Genomic DNA, 23,081 nt, shown 5'->3' on the forward strand with positions numbered 1-23,081 from the left:
TATTGCGAGGGAACACAAAACTTATAATGAAGGAACGCAAAACTATTGTGAGGGAACACAAAACTTATTACGAGGGAACGCAAAACTATTGCGAGGGAACACAAAACTTATAATGAAGGAACGCAAAACTATTGCGAGGGAACACAAAACTTATAATGAAGGAACGCAAAACTATTGCGAGGGAACACAAAACTTATAATGAAGGAACGCAAATCTACTGCGAGGAAACACAAAACTTATAATGAAGTAACGCAAAACTATGTTGAGGGAACACAAAACTTATAATGAAGGAATGCAAAACTATTGCGAGGGAACACAAAACTTATAATGAAGGAACGCAAAACTATTGTGAGGGAACACAAAACTTATTACGAGGGAACGCAAAACTATTGCGAGGGAACACAAAACTTATAACGAAGGAACGCAAAACTATTGCGAGGGAACACAAAACTTATAATGAAGGAACGCAAAACTATTGTGAGGGAACACAAAAATTATAATGAAGGAATGCAAAACTATTGCGAGGGAACACAAAACTTATAATGAAGGAATGCAAAACTATTGTGAGGGAACATAAAACTTATAATGAAGGAACGCAAAACTATTGTGAGGGAACACAAAACTTATAATGAAGGAACGCAAAACTATTGCGAGGGAACACAAAACTTATAATGAAGGAACGCAAAACTATTGTGAGGGAACACAAAACTTATAATGAAGGAACGCCATAATGTGTAAAAATTATGACATTATTTAATCTTAAAAGTATTTTTATAAATGATGGTAGTATTTACTGTAATGTTTTAATTCATGCTGATTTCAACAATAATAATAATACAAAAAAAAACAGTAACACTTAACAATAAGGTTCTATTCATTAACAATAATTTATGGATTATGGATTCATCAACAAATATTGAACAAAATATTTTTTTACAGAATTTATTTATCTTGGTTAATGTTGATTTATTAAGATAACTAATGTCAATATATACAACATTTACTCTATAAAATGTATTAGTATACTGTATGTAGAAAATTGGTTTAAGATATTTGTTTAGAAGTAATTCATGTTACAGTAACTAATGTAGTTAACTCATGATAAAAATACAATCTTGTTGTAAAGTGTTACCCAAAAACATGGTATTACAGTAAATAAAATTAAATTATTACAGTAAATGTGCTTAAATGTCATGATAAAAATAAAGTACAAATATAAAAAAAAAAGGTCCAAAAACTGGCTTAATGTTCTTTATACAAAATACAGTTTGTCTTTTCTTTTTTTGTGTGTGTGTTTGAAATATGACCTGGACACTTTTTCACCCAAATAGCCCTTAACCCAAGAGACTGATATATTTTCTCGAACTAATACATCGATACCGACCTTTAATATTCAAAATGTCACATGCATTAAGGGTTGCTGGCATGAATTTGAGAAATGAAGGTGTGCAACGAAAGATTCAAAATATTGAATGTAACAAGTTTTTGTAACTTACGTACATTCAGATAAAATATGAGTTTAGAAAGTATTCTTATGTGATGCAAACTGGTATGTTATGATTAATAATATGCAAATCTGATGGTATTAGGATCCCCGTTGAGTAAAGCTTCTTCTTTCATCTTTGCTTACCACACAGCCCTGATGGTAACTTTTAGTCCCGGCGTTAAATCTTGAGGGACAAACTCACAATGGCAGCTCTTATTGTCATCAACAATGTCTTCTCCAGGCAGGCTGGCTTCTACAAAACACAACATGAGGACAGGAGGACTCTAGAGTTAGTCAACTAACCCCTAACCTTTAATTTAACTTCATTCTATCTCTCTAGAATGGAACTTAGCAGGATAAACCTCATAAGTCTATCATAGAAACCATTGGCGCCAATGGCCTCTACGATCAACTTAAGCTTGCGATGCTTTTAGGAAAGACAGCCCAAGTTGGGTCATATTGGCAGAGTGCAAAAACAGGGTTTGGGCAAGTGGGTCTGAGAGCTTTTGGGGGAAAATAAGACAACTGTGGCCCAAAAATAGCATTTACTGAGCCAGTGAATATGCATTTTTGTCAAGCTGTCTGTGTGCACAGTCCCGTGACCATGAACAAAGTCAAGTCAAGTCAATTTTATTTGTATAGCGCCTTTCACAACACACATCGTTTCAAAGCAGCTGTACAGAATATCAGCATTAACAGACGATAAAACTGTAATGTCTATAAAGTCGATTAATCATTATTGTGTAATTTAGATAATATACGATTTTTAATAGTGTTTAAAAATAATTAAATGATAATTGTATTAATAACCCCAGTGAGCAAGCTGTAGGCGAGGAACACAAAACTCCATAAGATGTAGATTAATGGAGAAAAATAACCTTGGGAGAAACCAGACTCACTGTGGGGGCCAGTTCCCCTCTGGCTAACATTATGAATGTAATGTAAATAAAATACAAAGCCATACAGTGGGTTTAGGGTAAGAGTTGGGTTAGCGTTTAGGGTAAGGTTTGGGATAGGGTTCAGGGTAAGGGTTAGGGTTGGACTACGGTTCAGGGTTTGGGTTTGGTTAGTGTTCAGGGTAAGGGATGGGTTAATGTTTAGGATTTAGGGTTCAGGGTAAAGGTTGGGTTAATGTTTAGGGTTGGGCTAGGGTTAAGTTTAGGGTAAGGGTTGGGTTAGTGTTTAGGGTTCAGGGTAAGGGTTGGGTTAGTGTTTAGGGTTCAGGGTAAGGGTTGGGTTAGTTGGGCTAGGGTTCAGGTTAAGGGTTGGGTTATAGCTGGGCTAGGGTGCAGGTTAAGGGTTGGGTTAGGGTTCAGGTTAAGGGTTGGGTTATAGTTGGGCTAGGGTGCAGGTTAAGGGTTGGGTTATAGTTGGGCTAGGGTTCAGGTTAAGGGTTGGGTTAGGGTTCAGGTTAAGGGTTGGGTTATAGTTGGGCTAGGGTGCAGGTTAAGGGTTGGGTTATAGTTGGGCTAGGGTTCAGGTTTAGGGTTGGGCTAGGGTTAAGTTTAGGGTAAGGGTTGGGTTAGTGTTTAGGGTTCAGGGTAAGGGTTGGGTTAGTGTTTAGGGTGCAGGTTAAGGGTTGGGTTATAGTTGGGCTAGGGTGCAGGTTAGGGGTTGGGTTATAGTTGGGCTAGGGTTCAGGTTAAGGGTTGGGTTAGGGTTCAGGTTAAGGGTTGGGTTAGTGTTTAGGGTTCAGGGTAAGGGTTGGGTTAGTGTTTAGGGTGCAGGTTAAGGGTTGGGTTATAGTTGGGCTAGGGTGCAGGTTGAGGGTTGGGTTATAGTTGGGCTAGGGTGCAGGTTAAGGGTTGGGTTATAGTTGGGCTAGGGTTCAGGTTAAGGGTTGGGTTATAGTTGGGCTAGGTTGCAGGTTAAGGGTTGGGTTATAGTTGGGCTAGGGTTCAGGTTAAGGGTTGGGTTAGGGTTCAGGTTAAGGGTTGGGTTATAGTTGGGCTAGGGTTCAGATTAAGGGTTGGGTTAGGGTTCAGGTTAAGGGTTGGGTTAGTGTTTAGGGTGCAGGTTAAGGGTTGGGTTATAGTTGGGCTAGGGTGCAGGTTAAGGGTTGGGTTATAGTTGGGCTAGGGTGCAGGTTAAGGTTTGGGTTATAGTTGGGCTAGGGTTCAGGTTAAGGGTTGGGTTAGGGTTCAGGTTAAGGGTTGGGTTATAGTTGGGCTAGGGTTCAGGTTAAGGGTTGGGTTAGGGTTCAGGTTAAGGGTTGGGTTATAGTTGGGCTAGGGTGCAGGTTAAGGGTTGGGTTATAGTTGGGCTAGGGTTCAGGTTTAGGGTTGGGCTAGGGTTAAGTTTAGGGTAAGGGTTGGGTTAGTGTTTAGGGTTTAGGGTAAGGGTTGGGTTAGTGTTTAGGGTTCAGGGTAAGGGTTGGGTTAGTGTTTAGGGTGCAGGTTAAGGGTTGGGTTATAGTTGGGCTAGGGTTCAGGTTAAGGGTTGGGTTAGGGTTCAGGTTAAGGGTTGGGTTATAGTTGGGCTAGGGTGCAGGTTAAGTGTTGGGTTATAGTTGGGATAGGGTTCAGGTTAAGGGTTGGGTTAGGGTTCAGGTTAAGGGTTGGGTTATAGTTGGGCTAGGGTGCAGGTTAAGGGTTGGGTTATAGTTGGGCTAGGGTTCAGGTTTAGGGTTGGGCTAGGGTTAAGTTTAGGGTAAGGGTTGGGTTAGTGTTTAGGGTTCAGGGTAAGGGTTGGGTTAGTGTTTAGGGTGCAGGTTAAGGGTTGGGTTATAGTTGGGCTAGGGTTCAGGTTAAGGGTTGGGTTATAGTTGGGCTAGGGTGCAGGTTAAGGGTTGGGTTATAGTTGGGCTAGGGTTCAGGTTAAGGGTTGGGTTAGGGTTCAGGTTAAGGGTTGGGTTATAGTTGGGCTAGGGTGCAGGTTAAGGGTTGGGTTATAGTTGGGCTAGGGTTCAGGTTAAGGATTGGGTTAGGGTTCAGGTTAAGGGTTGGGTTATAGTTGGGCTAGGGTGCAGGTTAAGGGTTGGGTTATAGTTGGGCTAGGGTTCAGGTTAAGGGTTGGGTTATAGCTGGGCTAGGGTGCAGTTTAAGGGTTGGGTTATATTTGGGCTAGGGTTCAGGTTAAGGGTTGGGTTAGGGTTCAGGTTAAGGATTGGGCTAGGGTTTAGGTTAAGGGTTGGGTTAGAGTTGGGCTAGGGTTCAGGTTAAGGGTTGGGCTAGGGTTCAGGTTAAGGGTTGGGTTAGAGTTGGGCTAGGGTTCAGGTTAAGGGTTGGGTTAGGGTTTAGTGTTCAGGGTAAGGGTTGTGTTAGAGTTGGGCTAGGGTTCAGGATATGCAGTTTTGTAAAGCTGTCTGTGTGCACAGTCCCGTGACCATGAACAAAGCCATGCAGTGGCCCCAAGCAATACAAGCCACACTTGAAATGCATAACAGTCACTGAATTAGAAGACAAAATATAAAAGCAAAAAGTAGTGTCACACTTTTAAAGTTAGTGGAACAAGTTCATAGTTAATGTGCTGAACTTGAGGGGAACCGGCTATATACATCCACTAAAAATCACCAAGACACCAGTTGATTCAAAGTCATTGAGCAAAAATCATTCAGTGAAGAAAAGAGAAGTTAAAGCTCCAGTAGCATTTGTTTTCATATGTTCTTATCTAATGCAATGACATTTACACATTAAGTGTGTCTTAAGTGAACAAATACCTTTTGGGGTCAATGCATAAGTAAAGAGTAATAAACTTTCACTATTTCCTACGTGCTAGTTTGACTTATTATGAAGGAATTTATTGTATTCATTGTAGAAACTTTTAGAACTTTATATTAGATGTCTTTAACTACTATGTACTACTTAAAAACACATACAATACCATTTATTTATTGTGTAACTGCATGTTTTTCAGCTAAATTCTCACAAGATTCGTATTTGCTGCTATAGAGGTTGAGGAACGGGTAGGTTTAGAATTACGGTTAGGGTTCAGGGTAAGGGTTTAGGGTTTTGGGTAAGGCTTGGGTTTAGGGTTCAGGGTAAGGGTTGGGTTAGGGTTTAGTGTTCAGGGTAAGGGTTGGGTTAGTGGTTGGGCTAGGGTTAGGTTTAGGGTAAGGGTTGGGTTAGTGTTTAGGGTTTAGGGTTCAGGGTAAGGGTTGGGTTAGGGTTCAGTGTAAGCGTTGGGTTAGGGTTTAGTGTTCAGGGTAAGGGTTGGGTTAATGTTTAGGGTTCAGGGTAAGGGTTGGGTTAGTGTTTAGGGTTGGGCTAGGGTTAGGTTTAGGGTAAGGGTTGGGTTAGTGTTTAGGGTTTAGGGTTCAGGGTAAGGGTTGGGTTAGGATTCAGTGTAAGCGTTGGGTTAGGGTTTAGTGTTCAGGGTAAGTGTTGGGTTAATGTTTAGGGTTCAGGGTAAGGGTTGGGTTAGTGTTTAGGGTTGGGCTAGGGTTAGGTTTAGGGTAAGGGTTGGGTTAGTGTTTAGGGTTTAGTGTTCAGGGTAAGGGTTGGGTTAATGTTTAGGGTTTAGTGTTCAGGGTAAGGGTTGGGTTAATGTTTAGGGTTTAGGGTTCAGGGTAGGGGTTGGGTTAGTGTTTAGGGTTGGGCTAGGGTTAGGTTTAGGGTAAGGGTTGGGTTAGGGTTCAGTGTAAGCATTGGGTTAGGGTTTAGTGTTCAGGGTAAGGGTTGGGTTAATGTTTAGGGTTTAGTGTTCAGGGTAAGGGTTGGGTTAATGTTTAGGGTTCAGGGTAAGGGTTGGGTTAGTGTTTAGGGTTAGGTTTAGGGTAAGGGTTGGGTTAGTGTTTAGGGTTTAGTGTTCAGGGTAAGGGTTGGGTTAGTGTTTAGGGTTCAGGGTAAGGGTTGGGTTAGGGTTTAGTGTTCAGGGTAAGGCTTGGGTTAATGTTTAGGGTTTAGTGTTCAGGGTAAGGGTTGGGATAGTGTTTAGGGTTGGGCTAGGGTTAGGTTTAGGGTAAGGGTTGGGTTAGTGTTTAGGGTTCTGGGTAAGGGTTGGGTTAGGGTTCAGTGTAAGCGTTGGGTTAGGGTTTAGTGTTCAGGGTAAGGGTTGGGTTAATGTTTAGGGTTTAGGGTTCAGGGTAAGAGTTGGGTTAGTGTTTAGGGTTGGGCTAGGGTTAGGTTTAGGGTAAGGGTTGGGTTAATGTGTAGGGTTTAGTGTTCAGGGTAAGGGTTGGGTTAATGTTTAGGGTTTAGGGTTCAGGGTAGGGGTTGGGTTAGTGTTTAGGGTTGGGCTAGGGTTAGGTTTAGGGTAAGGGTTGGGTTAGTGTTTAGGGTTTAGGGTTCAGGGTAAGGGTTGGGTTAGGGTTCAGTGTAAGCGTTGGGTTAGGGTTTAGTGTTCAGGGTAAGGGTTGGGTTAATGTTTAGGGTTTAGGGTTCAGGGTAAGAGTTGGGTTAGTGTTTAGGGTTGGGCTAGGGTTAGGTTTAGGGTAAGGGTTGGGTTAATGTTTAGGGTTTAGTGTTCAGGGTAAGGGTTGGGTTAATGTTTAGGGTTTAGGGTTCAGGGTAAGGGTTGGGTTAGTGTTTAGGGTTTAGTGTTCAGGGTAAGGGTTGGGTTAATGTTTAGGGTTTAGAGTTCAGGGTAAGGGTTGGGTTAGTGTTTAGGGTCTAGGGTTAGGTTTAGGGTAAGGGTTGGGTTAGTGTTTAGGGTTTAGGGTTCTGGGTAAGGGTTGGGTTAGGGTTCAGGGTAAGAGTTGGGTTAGTGTTTAGGGTTCAGGGTAAGGGTTGGGTTAGTGTTTAGGGTTCAGGGTAAGAGTTGGGTTAGTGTTTAGGGTTCAGGGTAAGGGTTGGGTTAGTGTTTAGTGTTCAGGGTAAGGGTTGGGTTAGGGTTCAGGGTAAGAGTTGGGTTAGTGTTTAGGGTTCAGGGTAAGGGTTGGGTTAGTGTTTAGGGTTCAGGGTGAGGGTTGGGTTAGGGTTCAGGGTAAGAGTTGGGTTAGTGTTTAGGGTTCAGGGTAAGGGTTGGGTTAGTGTTTAGTGTTCAGGGTAAGGGTTGGGTTAGGGTTCAGTGTAAGTGTTGGGTTAGGGTTTAGTGTTCAGGGTAAGGGTTGGGTTAATGTTTAGGGTTTAGGGTTCAGGGTAAGAGTTGGGTTAGTGTTTAGGGTTCAGGGTAAGGGTTGGGTTAGGGTCGGGCTAGGGTGCAGGTTAAGGGTTGTGTTAGAGTTCAGTGTAAGGGTTGGGTTAGAGTTGGGCTAGGGTTCAGGGAAAGGGTTGGGTTAGGGTTTAATGATTTTGAAAATAATGTTTTGCAGAGTTGAGACATCTCCAGCAGAAGTTCTCAACTGGTTTTGCTACAGCACCCAAATTTTATGGCAGCCCAACACAGAACCATACCCCTAATCTATTTGTAATATTGTCTGCACTGAATAAAATTATTTTGTGGTAAAGTAAATAAAGCAGAAAACATTAAGTAGTTTCTACACTGAATAATTTAAAGCGTAATTTGGAAGTAAATTCTCCATTTGTACAATATTCAAATATGTAAAAATGAATGCTCTTGCTTATAAATTAATACTATTTATTATGGTTTGTTATCTTTAAAATGCATCATCTTGTATCAATCCTAACATAGTAAAACATGTCATTTTATCTGGTGTGGCATTTTTAAAACTGGAGTAGATTTGTTCCAGGTTTTTGAGGATGAGGTTATGTTACAAAACCTGTCCATGTTGACATCTGTGTAATCTGACAAGCTTCTACCAAGCGACAGATGAACTTGAGCCAAAATACAGTGAAGATTGTTTGGACATCAACAACAAAAGATACCACGTTTCCTCCACAGTTTGAAACTAATTTGATTATATAGTTAGTTGCATTTTATTATTTGCACCTGCAACCCATTTTTGGGTCATGACAATCCACCACTTATATAGTCATCACCACTTAAATAAAGCTAACCCAGCACCATTTCTTATTATATCCATGCAAATACTGATTGCTTCAGTTGTTTTGGGCCACAGTGTCAGCTGTGTTCTCATTTGTAAGCACAGACCATCTGGCATTGGGCAGGTGTGTAAAAATAAATCTACCTGTGCTAATAATGCCGAATAAACCAACAACTGTAGCGCTCCAGATGCCTGAGACAGCACTAATGAGGTTGGAAAGTCAAAAGTTGCATTTGGAGAATTTTCTCATCAAGTCTATAACTAGATTTCCTCACATGCAGGAGTGCAGCACCTTTGAATTCAGATTGCAGGTATTGTTTTGGGATCATGGGACGATGGGATTGGCTGTTGGCCTAATATGAGTCATGATTCTAGAACAAGAACATGCATTTTTATCACTAGCACTAGTTAGTTCTAGAGCCACGTGGTACACGTTTACTGGTTAACCCTTTGATTGCTGCGTTCGTTTGGGGAGAAGAAATGGTACTAAAGGATCATTACAAACAGCTGACCAGACAACAAAAACAAAGGCCTGCTTAAAAACAATGGAAATAATACAAAGTGAAAGTGAATAATAATACATTTGACATTTTTTAAAATGATGATCCTATAATTTCACCTTCAGAGAAATTATACACACCCTTTCATGTATGCTGTGAAATGTTAATCTCAGTTTTTAAATGCAAGAGAAGCCGCATTTTGAATATGAACACTAACAAGACATCAGAAGTTTATCTGTAACTTCTGTAACAAAAGTATGAATGCTATAAAAATGCTAGCTTTGATCTATGCTAACCATGCTAACCATCTAATCATGATTGAGAGTTTACTTAAAAAATCAAATAGCAATTAATAAAAGACAGTGAGATATTTCATGACAGCATAATTAATAAAGAAAGATACAGTATGTGGAGTTACTATGGGTAAAATTACAAAAAAGTAGGGACAAAAAAAAAAAGAAAAGATAAATCATTCAAATGTTAATTTAAAGTTATCAATGAAACTTAACAATGACAAAATAATGTTAATAAGGCATATAATATGATTTCGATAAATCTTTAATGTAAATTCACTTTATGTTAACTATTGTTTTATATCTAGTTCTGCCAACACCTTACACTAAAGTTCTTCATGCACTCAAAAAAATATATATTTTTGCCAATTAGTTTTTACGCATTTCAATTTTATAACAAAATTTCATAAAACTTTTAAAAAAAAAGTAATTTTTATAATTATTTAATTAAAGATTACTTAACCCTATAACGCTGTATGTATCAAATATGATCCACAATGTTTGACGGCTCATGTTTCACTCTCTGTTCAAGCTGATGGGCAAAACAATCTTTGGTGTGTAAGTTGCACGTTTATGGTGCCATCTAGTGGTTATTTGTGGTAAAAGTGGTTTCAATGTTTATATCGATCTATTTAATATAGGGGCGGAATTGCACAAGAAGTTATGTTGGGATAAATGGCAGCTTATTTCAATAAAGTAAAAGTGACAGTAATGATTAGATTGTTACTAATATTTTAAAATGAGTATTTGCTGAATATAAGCATCTTGTGCTTGGTTAAAAGTTTGTATATTATTTTATTGAAAAAGCCCCTTTGAAATCCATGTACCAAATATGATACAACAGACCTTTGAGGAATATCTCTCAAGCACCGTTACATTTACATTCATGCACACAACATCAAACATCACAGAGCTTTGAAAAGTCTGACATAAACATTTTATAAGATATATTTAAAGTATGAACTAATATTTCTGTATATTTTCATAGATGCTCTGTTATTATACAAATCTCATTATTTGACATTGTAAGCTATTATGATGTCATCTTACTGTTTCCCTTTTTAAACGTCGATATAGTGTTTGATGCATAAAATACATACGATAAATGTTTATTAAAAATTATATTTGATTCATATTGTATTTGATGTGCTGAATTGAACTATGATACATTTTAATCCATATTTATAGAACAAGGAGAGGAAGTTGTCATGGTCAAACTCTCAAACATTTGATATCTCTGATAATACTCCAAGATTTACGCCTGTAGAAAAACTACATTAACAAATGTCCAACACAAAGATGAATTGCTGGAGGATAATGACCATTAACGATTAATGTATCAAATAAGATACATAAAAAATAAAATTAAAAAAGTGGAATTTTTGTAATGATTTCTTTAACATTCAATTTGATAGAATTTTATGAAATTGAAATGCGTAAATCTTAATATATATATATATATATATATATATATATATATATATATATATATATATATATATATATATTATTTATTTTTTTTTTTGTGTATGAACATCATGAACTATCAATGAACAAAAAACTTTTTTTACAGCCTTATATTAATATTGGTTAATATTCATTAAAAAAAATATATATTCTCTTGTTCTTTGTTAGTTCATAATACACTAACTATCATTAATTCATACGCTAATGTGCAAAATGTATTAGAAAATGTGTAGAAAGTATCATTAACCAAGATAAATAAATGCTGTAGAAGTATTGTTCTTAGTTGTTAATTATGTTAACTATTGTGTTAAATAATGTTAATATAAACAACTTTTTGGTAAAGTGTTTCCCTATTTCTGTAGCAATCATGTATATATTTCTTAAGAACCTTCAGAAGATTCAAATGATCATTAGTAGCATCTTTGTAAAATGGAATGTTACACTTAAATAATAATATAATAATAATAATATTATATATATATATATATATATATATATTAGGGCTGTCGATTTAACGTGTTAATTCAGAACGATTCGTTTGACAAAAAAATAACGCGTTAAAAAAATGTACCCAATTAATCGCACCATAATAAGGAAGATTCCAGAGAAATGCAAGCTTGTAGTACCACCTGTTTCCTCCAGAGGGCAGTAAGTGAAACTTCAGCTGTATGAGCAACACACAGTTTATACAGTGAAGAAACACTTCAATAGAACAACACAAACATGAGTTACATTCTTGCGTTCAAAACACTTGAAGGAGCGCAAATCCGAACTAATGGATCTCAAGATGTGTTTAAAGATTGAGTATTAAACTATATTTAACTTGAAACAGTGAACTAAAAATTGTATGTTTATGATGCAACGCACCAGAGACGCTACACAAGCATGTCTGACGCAGGTGTACATTGACGGTCCTTAAACAAGCCCTCATAATAAATCTCTGATTGATAAATTCACTTGTGTAATGGATTGATGTGAACTGTGTGTCAATGATTGAATTATGATCAATAATATGATAGTAAACAATACATTGTATTCTAAAGCCACTTTTTGTATCGTTTTATCAATGATGAACTACAAGAATGTAATGCATTTTAATTATCTGAATATTTATTTATATATGATTTTTTAATATTTAAAGATAACTATGTATAATTATATATTGATATATATATACAGTATGTATAATCATTATATATTGAATTATTGTTATATGAGGGGCTTTCTCAGCAAATATTTGTATATGCGATTAATCGCGATTAATTAATCGGGACACCATGTCATTAATGCGATTAAAATTTGTAATCGATTGACAGCCCTAATATATATATATATAACAGTCCAACACTCTAAATGTTTCCAAAACTATGCAAATTTAAATATGCAAACAAACAACATAAATACATACAATACAAATAAAAAAAATCACACTGGACAATTCAGCATTTAAAGCAGCAAGCAGGAAGGATTTCCACATTGACTGTATCCTCTGACAGCTATAAAATATATAAACAGAATCGGCACTATATATATATATATATATATATATATATACAGTAAACAATCACAGAGCTCTAAATTGATCCCAGCGGTCCTGAGAAATTCAGCTCTTTCAGAATGGAAAATCTTACATACAGTTGCTTTAAATGGGGAAATACATTTAACACGCTGTATTAAAGTGAGATAATCCTTATTATAAATATAAATAATTAATGCACAGCTCAACTCACGCTACAAGCTTTAGTTGCCTCAGTGTTTTGAACACTTATTACAGAAACAACATTACAATTATGGCAACTCTTTACAATAAGGTTATATTCGTTTATAATAGTTAATTTATATGAGATAACAATAAACAATACTTTTAGAGGAATTTCTCAAATTCTCCAAAAGGGGGCGCTATATTGAGAAATTCTTTTACGCTTAAAGTGCTCAAGTTCCTCTAATGCATAAGTCAGGCATGTGTGGTATCATTTGAAAGCTTAGAATCTGCACTTCTCAAAGATAACCATCATTTCTGTATTTATGTTACTTAAAATAACAAAACGAGGCCTGAAATCATCCGTGTAACAAATAAGCGCCACCTAGTGGTTATGTGGTAGAACTATTAATATGAATATAAACATCTATAAAACGTACTAAATAGGCAAATCATATATCAAATTAAAGCTCTCATTCTCAGGAACGTGACTGAATAGATCACTTTGTTGCACTAATACCACAGATTAAAAGATTTTCAAAAGAATCACAAAGGCAAATATGATATCTGTAAGACATCACATACAAACGTCTCTTTTATGCACCATTAACTGCTGCTGTCAGCTCCAAATAGATAAAAACATTACATCTACTTTTACCGTAGGCAGTTTTGTAAAATATGAGCCATTGTTTACTTGTCTGCGAGATTGCTTGGCTGAATAATCCAATGTTATATCTTAGATGTCCAGAACAAAATATGTAGCGCCGCAGAAAATCATGCTAAACAAATCATCAGAAAAATATGTTATTGACTATTAATGATAAAATAACATAACAAATGGGAGGATCTCAGCTTTCTAATGACACTGGGATTGAGCTTGTAGTCCGCTCAGAGGCCGATATATTCAATGAAACAATAGGGGTGTTGCATGAACTGAAAATTAGACTGAATGTCTATGGACGAGCGCATCTGTGAGGGCCAAAATGTGTTATAGTGCCACCTACAGTTCAGATCTGTATATTGTGAGAGAAAGTGATACATTTTTAAATTATTTCACAGTATGTACAGTATGAATGGTGAGCTTTTAAATTTGAGTTCTTCAGTTTTAGAGGTTAATATTAAATTTATTAAATTGAAAAAAATTTTCAAATGTAAAAGTAAACATTGGTAATGTAGTATGAGCTAGCATGAAAACATACAACCTTATTGTAAAGTGTTACCAATTAAATTAATAAAATGTATTGATCTGTCATTAGAAATTAAAGAGAGATGTTTCATATAACAGTGTACTTGTACCTTTTTGTACATGTCCTCCTTAAAGTGCAAATAAAAATAAACAAATAAATCAAATTAAAAACCATAAATCAAAGCATATATGCGGACTGGTAGTTAAGCTGTGAGTTAAGCTGGTTAGTTTGATTTGAGGTACGGGTTGTATGAGAGTGCGGCCCATCTGGATTGCCTGACCTGGAGAGTTCCTGTGTCTCAAATCTTCCTCTTGCATCTCAATGAGAACTTTAGCATCAGCATCCAACAAAAGAAATGAAAAGACAGCATCAGGATCCACATTCATTTAAGAAAACACGGGGAAAACATAAACAGACACATGGATTACACGGGATGAGCTTTCCACAAACTGCTGTTCAGGAGATAAAATATTAAGTTCATTACATTTATTGTTCCTTCTTGTTTTAAGCATAAATCTAACAATAATACGTGAGAGTTATGCTTAAAACAAGAGTTTAATTATCATCGAATTTGCACTTTGTGGAAAGTGTCACCAAAGCACAAACATACAGCTTTATCATAAAAATGCCAAATATTATGATTGGTATGTAAAATAATATATATTTATGTCATATAATGTATGCCATGAAATCATATAAACATACCAAGCATACAAATAACTAGCTAATTATTAAAATAAATGACAACAAATTTAAAGCTCATTAAATAATTAGCTAATAATCAGCAACAAAACCTACATATTCACCACACATATATTGGCCAAATACATACCGTTAGCAAAAACAACATGATTTATTATGCTATAAATAAACTGGACATTGACAAATGAAACGGCAAGATTGAAAAGATCTGATTACGCTACAACGCTCTGTAGAAATGACATGCAATGACACAAAGAATCGAAAGAATAAGAATCCTGATGTGTAGAACGGATCAAATCTGTATAGTCTGTGTTTTCTTTTCTTCTACTTTCTCACATTTACACATACAACTACATGCATAATCAGTTTAAACATGCTGTTTTTTAATTCCTCAAACATTCGCTAGTTTGTCTGACGATTAATCTAAACAACCTCCAGTACACTTTGTAATTTGCTGGTTTCCTGCATTAATTGGTCATAAAATATGACCTCTTCATCAAAGTCACGAGTATAGACAAACACAATGTGCTTAAGCTAACAACACACAAACAACTATAATCATTCATGTCTTTATTGAACACATCCCGTTCAACCTTCACAGTGTAGGTTGGAAAAGGAAGTGAACCCCCTAGGCTAATGATGTCAACAATAGATCATTAGAGTCAGGAGTTGGAAAACCTGGCATCCAATTAATAAAAACGAGAGTGGAGGTGTGGGTTAGAGCTACTTTGACTTATAAAAAGCACTCAAACATTTTGAGTTCGCTATTCACAAGAAGCCTCTTTCAAAAAAGATCTCAGAAGACCTACGATCAAGAATTGTTGCTTTGCATAAAGCTGGAAAGGGTTACAAAGTTATCTGGAAGAGTTTAGATATTCATCTGTCCACAGTTAGACAAACTGTCTATAAATGGAGATGATTTAGTACTATATGTACTCTCACTAGAAGTGGCCATCCAGTCAAGATGACTCAAAGGAGACACCGGAGAATGCTCAATGAGGTAAAGAACCATAGAGTGACAGATAAAGACTTGAAGGAATCATTGGAGCTGGTTAACATCTCTGTTCATGAGTCTACTATACAGAAAACATTAACCAGGTATGGTGTTCATGGCAGGAAATCACAAAGGAAGCCGCTGCTTTCCAACAATCATTGTTGCACACCTGAAGTTTGTCAAACACCACACTGACACTCCACAATGCTACTGGGAAAATATTTTGTGGACTGATGAAAATAAGGTTGAATTGCAGCATCACAATGACCCTAAACATCAAAGTAAATCCACTACAGAATGACTTAAAAAAAGAAAATCCATCATTTGGAGTGTCCCAGTCAGAGCCCAGACCTAAACCCACTAGAATGACCTCAAGAGAGCCGTCCACACCAGACATCCTAAGAATATGTCTGAGCTGAAGCAGTTCTGTAAGGAAGAACGTTGTGCAGGTTTAATCCGCGGCTACCAGAAACACTCGACTGAGGTTATTGCTTCCATATAAGGATCGACCGGTTCACTTATTTTTTCCACAGCACTGGGAATGTTTAATGGGATGTGTTCAATAAAGTCATGAAAGATTATAATTGTTTTTGTTTTGTTAGTTTAGGCACATTATACTTGTCTATACTTGTATCACATTTTATGACCAATTAATGCAGAAAAACTGCTAATTCCAAAGGGTTCACATACTTTTTCTTGCTACTGTATTAACCTGGGTGTTTAAGGAATGGTATCGGTTCAAAATGTTTATTTCAACAACATTTGAAAAATAAAATAAAAACAGCAACATTTTTAATAGTGAAAAAATCATGGTTGCTGTACTGTACTTATAATGGAAGTTAATGGGGGCTTGCACTGCATTTAAATTTGCATGACACATTCTCATGTGTCATGCAAATTGTTACTGGCTTTGCGCGGTCATGACAGGATTGCAAACACTGGATAGAGCGATGCACATGAAATAAACTCCCATGATCAAGTTTAATTACGTATAACTCTTGACACAGTATTTTGATGTTTATTATGTTGCTCCATAGACTTCCATTGAAAGTGCATTACTGGAACTGCCATTTATGCCCATTTAAAAAAACTGAGGCAGGAGTCTATATTATTTCTTTGTGTTAATCGGCATTACGCCACAAATGCTGTCAATAGTTTGATCTGTATTGAACTCGTAACAAGGGGATGATTGTAATTCTTTATGGTTTCCTGCTTGTGGCGTTTGAGCCTTTAACCTTTAGTAACTGTTATAACAATCATATTACTCTGAAATGACCCATATGACCAAACGTTTGTGACGAGGAGGAGGAGGATGTGGCTGGGTCGTGAGGATGCACACCTGGTGCTGAGTTGCCCAATCAGCGGGAGAGAGATAAGGGAGGAGCCGGGGACAACAGAGAGAGAGAGAGAGAGACGCACGTGGCCGCAGTGTGTGTGCATATCTGTGTGTTTTATGTCATGTTTAAGTTCCTTTGTATCATTAAAGTTTATGTTGACTGCTCAGCCGGTTCTGGCCTCCTCCTTTCCCATCCTTGAACCACATTACATTGGTGCCAATACCCCATGTTGTCTGGGAGAACTCACCACTGCCATCCACCAGGGGGTGGAGGAGCCGGCTGGCATCCGTCAGGGGCAGAGGAGCGGCTGAGGACCGGGTATGCGGCATTGCCTCAGGAACCGAAGAAGAATGTTTTCTTCACTCTCTCTCCCCACTCGCTCTCTCTCTCTCGCTCCGCTCTTCCTCCCATCATCTCTCACATTCTCAGGAGGCGCGGAGGACCATCGGGTGGCAGAAAGTCTGGGCAACGTCTCCCCTCCAGAGATGGGGGGTGGGGGGAGTAAGCCAGTCCAGATGGCGCCCTGGCCTGAATCAAGTGGTGGAGGAGTGTGACGATGAGGAGGGTGTGGCCGGGTTGTGAGGATGCACACCTGGCGCTGAGTTGCTCAATCAGCGGGAGAGAGATAAGGGAGGAGCCAGGGACGCCAGAGAAAGAGAGAGAGAGAGAGAGAGAGAGAGAGAGAGACGCACGCGACCGCGGTGTGTGTGCACATCTGTCAGTTTTATGTTATGTTCCTTTGTATCATACATTTTATGTTGACTGCCCAGCCGGTTCCGGCCTCCTCCTTTCCCATCCTTGAACCGCATTACAAACCTACAATGACAAAACCACAAACAGAGCATACAAAGAAACAGGTTCACGTCCCTCACCTTCCGAGTTCTGGCGTGACGCGGCACCTTTAAAGCGGAAGGCATGTCGAGCGCGACTGCGGTCACCGAAGCTGAGGCTCTTGGGTACTTTGGAGGGGCTGTCTTCGTTGCTGTTTGCACTGGGCGAGCGTCGTAGCGGCTGTTGGCCTTGAGGTGAGTTCTTCCCTTTCGTCGCAGAGTTTCTCGGACTGGAGAACACTCGCTCTTTCAGGCTCACCTTCTGACTGTGAAGGGCGCAAGGGTTCAAAGGTTAGAGACTGATGGTTTGCGTGTGTGCATTTACCTGTGATACTATGCTACTTTATATAAACTGAGCAAAAAAAGAAACATTATCTCACTATTAAATGCTTTTATTTTCAGAAAACTTAACATTTGTAATTATGAATTATATTTGAATTGAATTATATTTACTTTCATATTCGAATATTCCTATTTTAACCTTGTGTGACTCTGCGTCCACATGTGTGGACGTTGTATTTTGGCTTCGCTATACGCAACGCATGATTTAAATTAATTTAAACAAACTGAGTACTGTTCACAAGACTCTAGATTGTCATTTAAGGGTTAAACTTCTGCCGCACCGAGTCACGTGACACAACAACATGACGTTGATATCCTTGAAGTGCTTCAACGGGCGCAGAGCCAACAAAAGTGCCTCTGGTAAGAAACCTCTTTACGTTTTTTCATTGAAACCTACTTGGGTGTAAAGAGTAGCACCTCTAGTTTCGTTTTATATGCTGCTTTAAAAAATCTAATTTTCACGCATCAGCGTGCTGATAAATGTGATGTCCACATACGTGAAATTTGGGACAATGTTCCCTTATAAGTTGAAAAAACATGTTTATTATTTTGAATAACTTTCAACATCTGTGGGTCACTTAGCTTCACTTTAATATAACGTTTAATATAAGGTGCATTTCAGACTGTTCTGAGACCAGTGCAGACAGACAGCACACTGGAGGTTAAGTCATGCACTAAATAGGGAGCAAGGAAGCATCCTATAGCTCTCCTATAACTGTTCTGAGACCAGTGCAGACAGACAGCACACTGGAGGTTAATTAATGCACTAAATAGGGAGCAATGGAGCATCCTATAGCTCTCCTATAACTGTTCTGAGACCAGTGCAGACAGACAGCACACTGGAGGTTAAGTCATGCACTAAATAGGAAGCAAGGGAGCATCCTATAGCTCTCTATAACTGTTCTGAGATCAGTGCAGACAGACAGCACACTGGAGGTTAAGTAATGCACTAATTAGGGAGCAAGGGAGCATCCTATAGCTCTCCTATAACTGTTCTGAGATCAGTGCAGACAGACAGCACACTGGAGGTTAAGTCATGCACTAAACAGGGAGCAAGGAAGCATCCTATAGCTCTCCTATAACTGTTCTGAGACCAGTGCAGACAGACAGCACACTGGAGGTTAAGTCATGCACTAAATAGGGAGCAAGGGAGCATCCTATAGCTCTCTATAACTGTTCTGAGATCAGTGCAGACAGACAGCACACTGGAGGTTAAGTCATGCACTAAATAGGGAGCAAGGGAGCATCCTATAGCTCTCCTATAACTGTTCTGAGATCAGTGCAGACAGACAGCACACTGGAGGTTAAGTCATGCACTAAATAGGGAGCAAGGGAGCATCCTATAGCTCTCCTATAACTGTTCTGAGATCAGTGCAGACAGACAGCACACTGGAGGTTAAGTAATGCACTAATTAGGGAGCAAGGGAGCATCCTATAGCTCTCTATAACTGTTCTGAGACCAGTGCAGACAGACAGCACACTAGAGATTAAGTAATGCACTAAATAGGGAGCAAGGGAGCATCCTATAGCTCTCCTATAACTGTTCTGAGATCAGTGCAGACAGACAGCACACTGGAGGTTAAGTCATGCACTAAATAGGGAGTAAGTGAGCATCCTATAGCTCTCCTATAACTGTTCTGAGACCAGTGCAGACAGACAGCACACTGGAGGTTAAGTCATGCACTAAATAGGGAGCAAGGGAGCATCCTATAGCTCTCCTATAACTGTTCTGAGATCAGTGCAGACAGACAGCACACTGGAGGTTAAGTAATGCACTAATTAGGGAGCAAGGGAGCATCCTATAGCTCTCTATAACTGTTCTGAGACCAGTGCAGACAGACAGCACACTAGAGATTAAGTCATGCACTAAATAGGGAGCAAGGGAGCATCCTATAGCTCTCCTATAACTGTTCTGAGACCAGTGCAGACAGACAGCACACTGGAGGTTAAGTCATGCACTAAATAGGGAAGCAAGGGAGTGCATCCTATAGCTCTCTATAACTGTTCTGAGACCAGTGCAGACAGACAGCACACTGGAGGTTAAGTCATGCACTAAATAGGAAGCAAGGGAGCATCCTATAGCTCTCCTATAACTGTTCTGAGACCAGTGCAGACAGACAGCACACTGGAGGTTAAGTTGTGCACTAAATAGGAAGCAAGGGTGCATCCTATATATCTCTATGCAGTTAAGCGTTCACTCCTAAAATCTGATCAAAAGTTCAGTTTCAGGCTGCAGATGATGTTTGGATCACTCAACATGTTTGACACACATGGGACGATGATCATCAGTACATAGATTCACCAATGTTTTATTTGAACATGGTCGACAGTGATTGGACGATGCTAGACATTACTGTGAATCTGAATTAACTATGCACATTTCTGATGTAATGTCTGTAAAATCATAATGAACACTCCTGGACATTCAATGAAAATAATTTACAATGACAACTTAGTCCCTCTGTCCACAAAAACAAAAACACATGCATGTAAATAATGTGTCCATTGAAGTGAACACGCATCGCTGGCCAACAATTGGACAAGTACAACCTACTTATCTGTGTACAACGGTAACAAACTATTGAGATAATGCATGCAACAACAAGAATTACATTGAATCATTTTAGGGAGTGAGCACATCGAGGATACAAATTTTGGCACTAACCTTGGAGATGGTTCGGGCTGGCTTTCCTTCCTGCGTTGCAAACAAACAGACAACAGTCAATCTGATCATTACAAAGTAGAAATACCAGCATTAAAGTCTCTTTCTAAGATGCACCTCATTGTTTCATAATCTCGAGAATGCTAGTCGTGCCCAATTAAACTGTAAAACTGTCAACCATTTCCAACCATTAAATGATTATATAAATGATTAGCTGGTAACACTTTATTTTAAGAGTCCACACCAATGCACGAGTTCAGCATGAATAAGAGAAAAGTAAAAAATTTACTAAATGCAGAATAAGAATATCTTAGTCTTAATTTACAACATATTAAACATCTGAAATTAATGTAATTAAAGCTCAATTTCTGAGATCCATCATAAATCAATTTACTATATATATATATATATATGTTTTATAAGTAAATTATGGCTTGTACTCTACAATCAATATATGGTTAATTAATGATTAATTAATGCTTAACAACTAGTGGACTCTTAATTTTTTTTATTTATTATTTTTTTTTTTTTTAAGTTTTACCAATTAATGTGAAATGGCATAATTAAAAAAAATCATAAACACAAACACTTATCTCATTGAATGCTAAAAATTGAGAAAAAAAATTACTTTAAAAGTAAAAATCTTTACTAAATGCAGAATAAGAATATCTTAGTCTTAATTTACAACATATTAAACATCTGAAATTAATGTAATTAAAGCTCAATTTCTGAGATCCATCATAAATCAATTTACTATATATATATATATATATATATATATATATATATATATATATATATATATATATAGCTAGTGTGTAAATTTGAAGTTTGATTTCTGAAATAGAGCATTAATAGCATTATTAAAAAAATAAAAAATTAAATAAATATATATATATGTTTATATATATAAATATATGGCTTGTACTCTACAATCAATATATGGTTAATTAATGCTTAACAACTAGTGGACTCTTAATTTTTTTTTCTCTTAAAGTTTTACCAATTAATGTGAAATGGCACAATTAAAACAAAATCATAAACACAAACATTTATCTCATTGAATGCAAAAAAATTCAACAAAAATGTACCTTAAAAACCATCTAATAAAACAGAAAAAGTCTCGTTTTTTTGTTTTTTGTTACAGAATGAGCCATTAATAATCTTTACCTGAAGGAAAGACCAGATTTGCTCTTCAGATTTCTCAGTAAGTCGAGCTGGTTCAGTGGAGGGATGAGTCTGTAAACACACAGGAAATGTTGGCACACAGGTGGTGTGTGAGAGGAAATGCTGCGTAATGATTATGTAAATGTGGAAGCGTCTTGGAGAGAAGAATCGACAAGGTGCTATTAATAAATCTATCTGTGAACTTAAATGAAAACTCTGATAGAGAGCACAGAGAGGAAGAGATAGAGAGAGCACATGCACAAATCATTATCTTTTAGATGCATCTATAGTAGCTGTTATAAACTCCAGTAATGAATATCTACAACCCTGTTTGCAATGAATTAGTTTCTCAAAAGCATATGACAACGTGTGATCAGATTTAGTCTCTGATTTCATGACTACATGCATCACTTTATATTAGAGCGGGCAGAATTAATGCGCTAACGCATACAATTAATAAAAAATGTTTAGCGCATTAATTTTTCTGAAGTCTTCTTTTAATACCAAGTGTAAACAAGCGTAACCCTCCCATGGTATTCAGTCATTTTTGACCGAAAAACAATTTCCTCATTTAATAAAAATGGCTTCCTTTAGATATGTAAACAAACTTTCAAACATGGTCAAAATTGACCGACCATTGAAAATGAATGGGGAAGTCCAAAAACAGAGCAATTATTCTGTCAAATATAATGAATACAGGATGAGACTTTAAAACATCCTCAGTGCAAAACACACACACACACACACACACACACACACACACACAGCACACACAAGCACACACACAAACACACTTACACGGAAATGAACTGGTGAGACTAAAACACAGAGCTTTTATTTACATTTGTCAAAAAAACATAATAATAAAACAGTTACAATGCTAAACACACACTCAGAAATTAAGGGGTGAGATGATAACTCACTCACAATGCAGAACACACATATACACACACACACAAAACACACACAAAAACATACACACACACAAACATACACACACTCACAAACATACACACACTCTCACAATGCAGAACACACAAATACACACACACACACACACACAAACACACACACAAACATACACACACACAAACATACACACACACACAAACATACACACACTCTCACAATGCAGAACACACAAATACACACACACACACACACACAAACACACACACAAACATACACACACACAAACATACACACACACACAAACATACACACACTCTCACAATGCAGAACACACAAATACACACACACACACACACACAAACATACACACACACAAACATACACACACACACAAACATACACACACTCTCACAATGCAGAACACACAAATACACACACACACACACACACACACACAAACATACACACACACTCACAATGCAGAACACACAAATACACACATACACGGTCCACACACACACACACACACACACACACAGACATATACACACACATAAAATCACACACACACTTACACACACACACACACTTACACACACTCACACACATATACACAGTTGCACACACACACACACACACACACACAGAGACATATACACACACATACAATCACACACACA

At 37.7% G+C, this 23,081-nt stretch overlaps 1 protein-coding gene across 5 annotated transcripts in view; it reads right to left on the minus strand.

Annotated features, from left to right (window-relative positions):
• The window catches only part of LOC127646468 (potassium voltage-gated channel subfamily KQT member 2), a 78,832-nt gene that overhangs the window by 18,917 nt on the left and 36,834 nt on the right, over window positions 1–23,081 (minus strand). Inside the window, exons 9-14 of one of the 5 annotated variants that reach the window (XM_052130157.1) lie at window positions 21,493–21,561; window positions 20,326–20,355; window positions 17,361–17,584; window positions 13,736–13,783; window positions 8,749–8,766; window positions 1,631–1,739 (exon numbers count right to left, since the gene is read on the minus strand). In XM_052130157.1, the coding sequence (XP_051986117.1) occupies window positions 1,631–1,739; window positions 8,749–8,766; window positions 13,736–13,783; window positions 17,361–17,584; window positions 20,326–20,355; window positions 21,493–21,561 (498 nt within the window). Of the gene's footprint in view, window positions 1–1,630; window positions 1,740–8,748; window positions 8,767–13,735; window positions 13,784–17,360; window positions 17,585–20,325; window positions 20,356–21,492; window positions 21,613–23,081 lie in introns of all 5 variants that reach the window. The other 4 variants (XM_052130156.1, XM_052130158.1, XM_052130159.1 and 1 more) reach the window with 4 other exon arrangements.

The sequence above is a fragment of the Xyrauchen texanus genome, chromosome 7 (assembly GCF_025860055.1).
Source record: "Xyrauchen texanus isolate HMW12.3.18 chromosome 7, RBS_HiC_50CHRs, whole genome shotgun sequence".
In the NCBI taxonomy this organism is placed as follows: Eukaryota; Metazoa; Chordata; class Actinopteri; order Cypriniformes; family Catostomidae; genus Xyrauchen; species Xyrauchen texanus.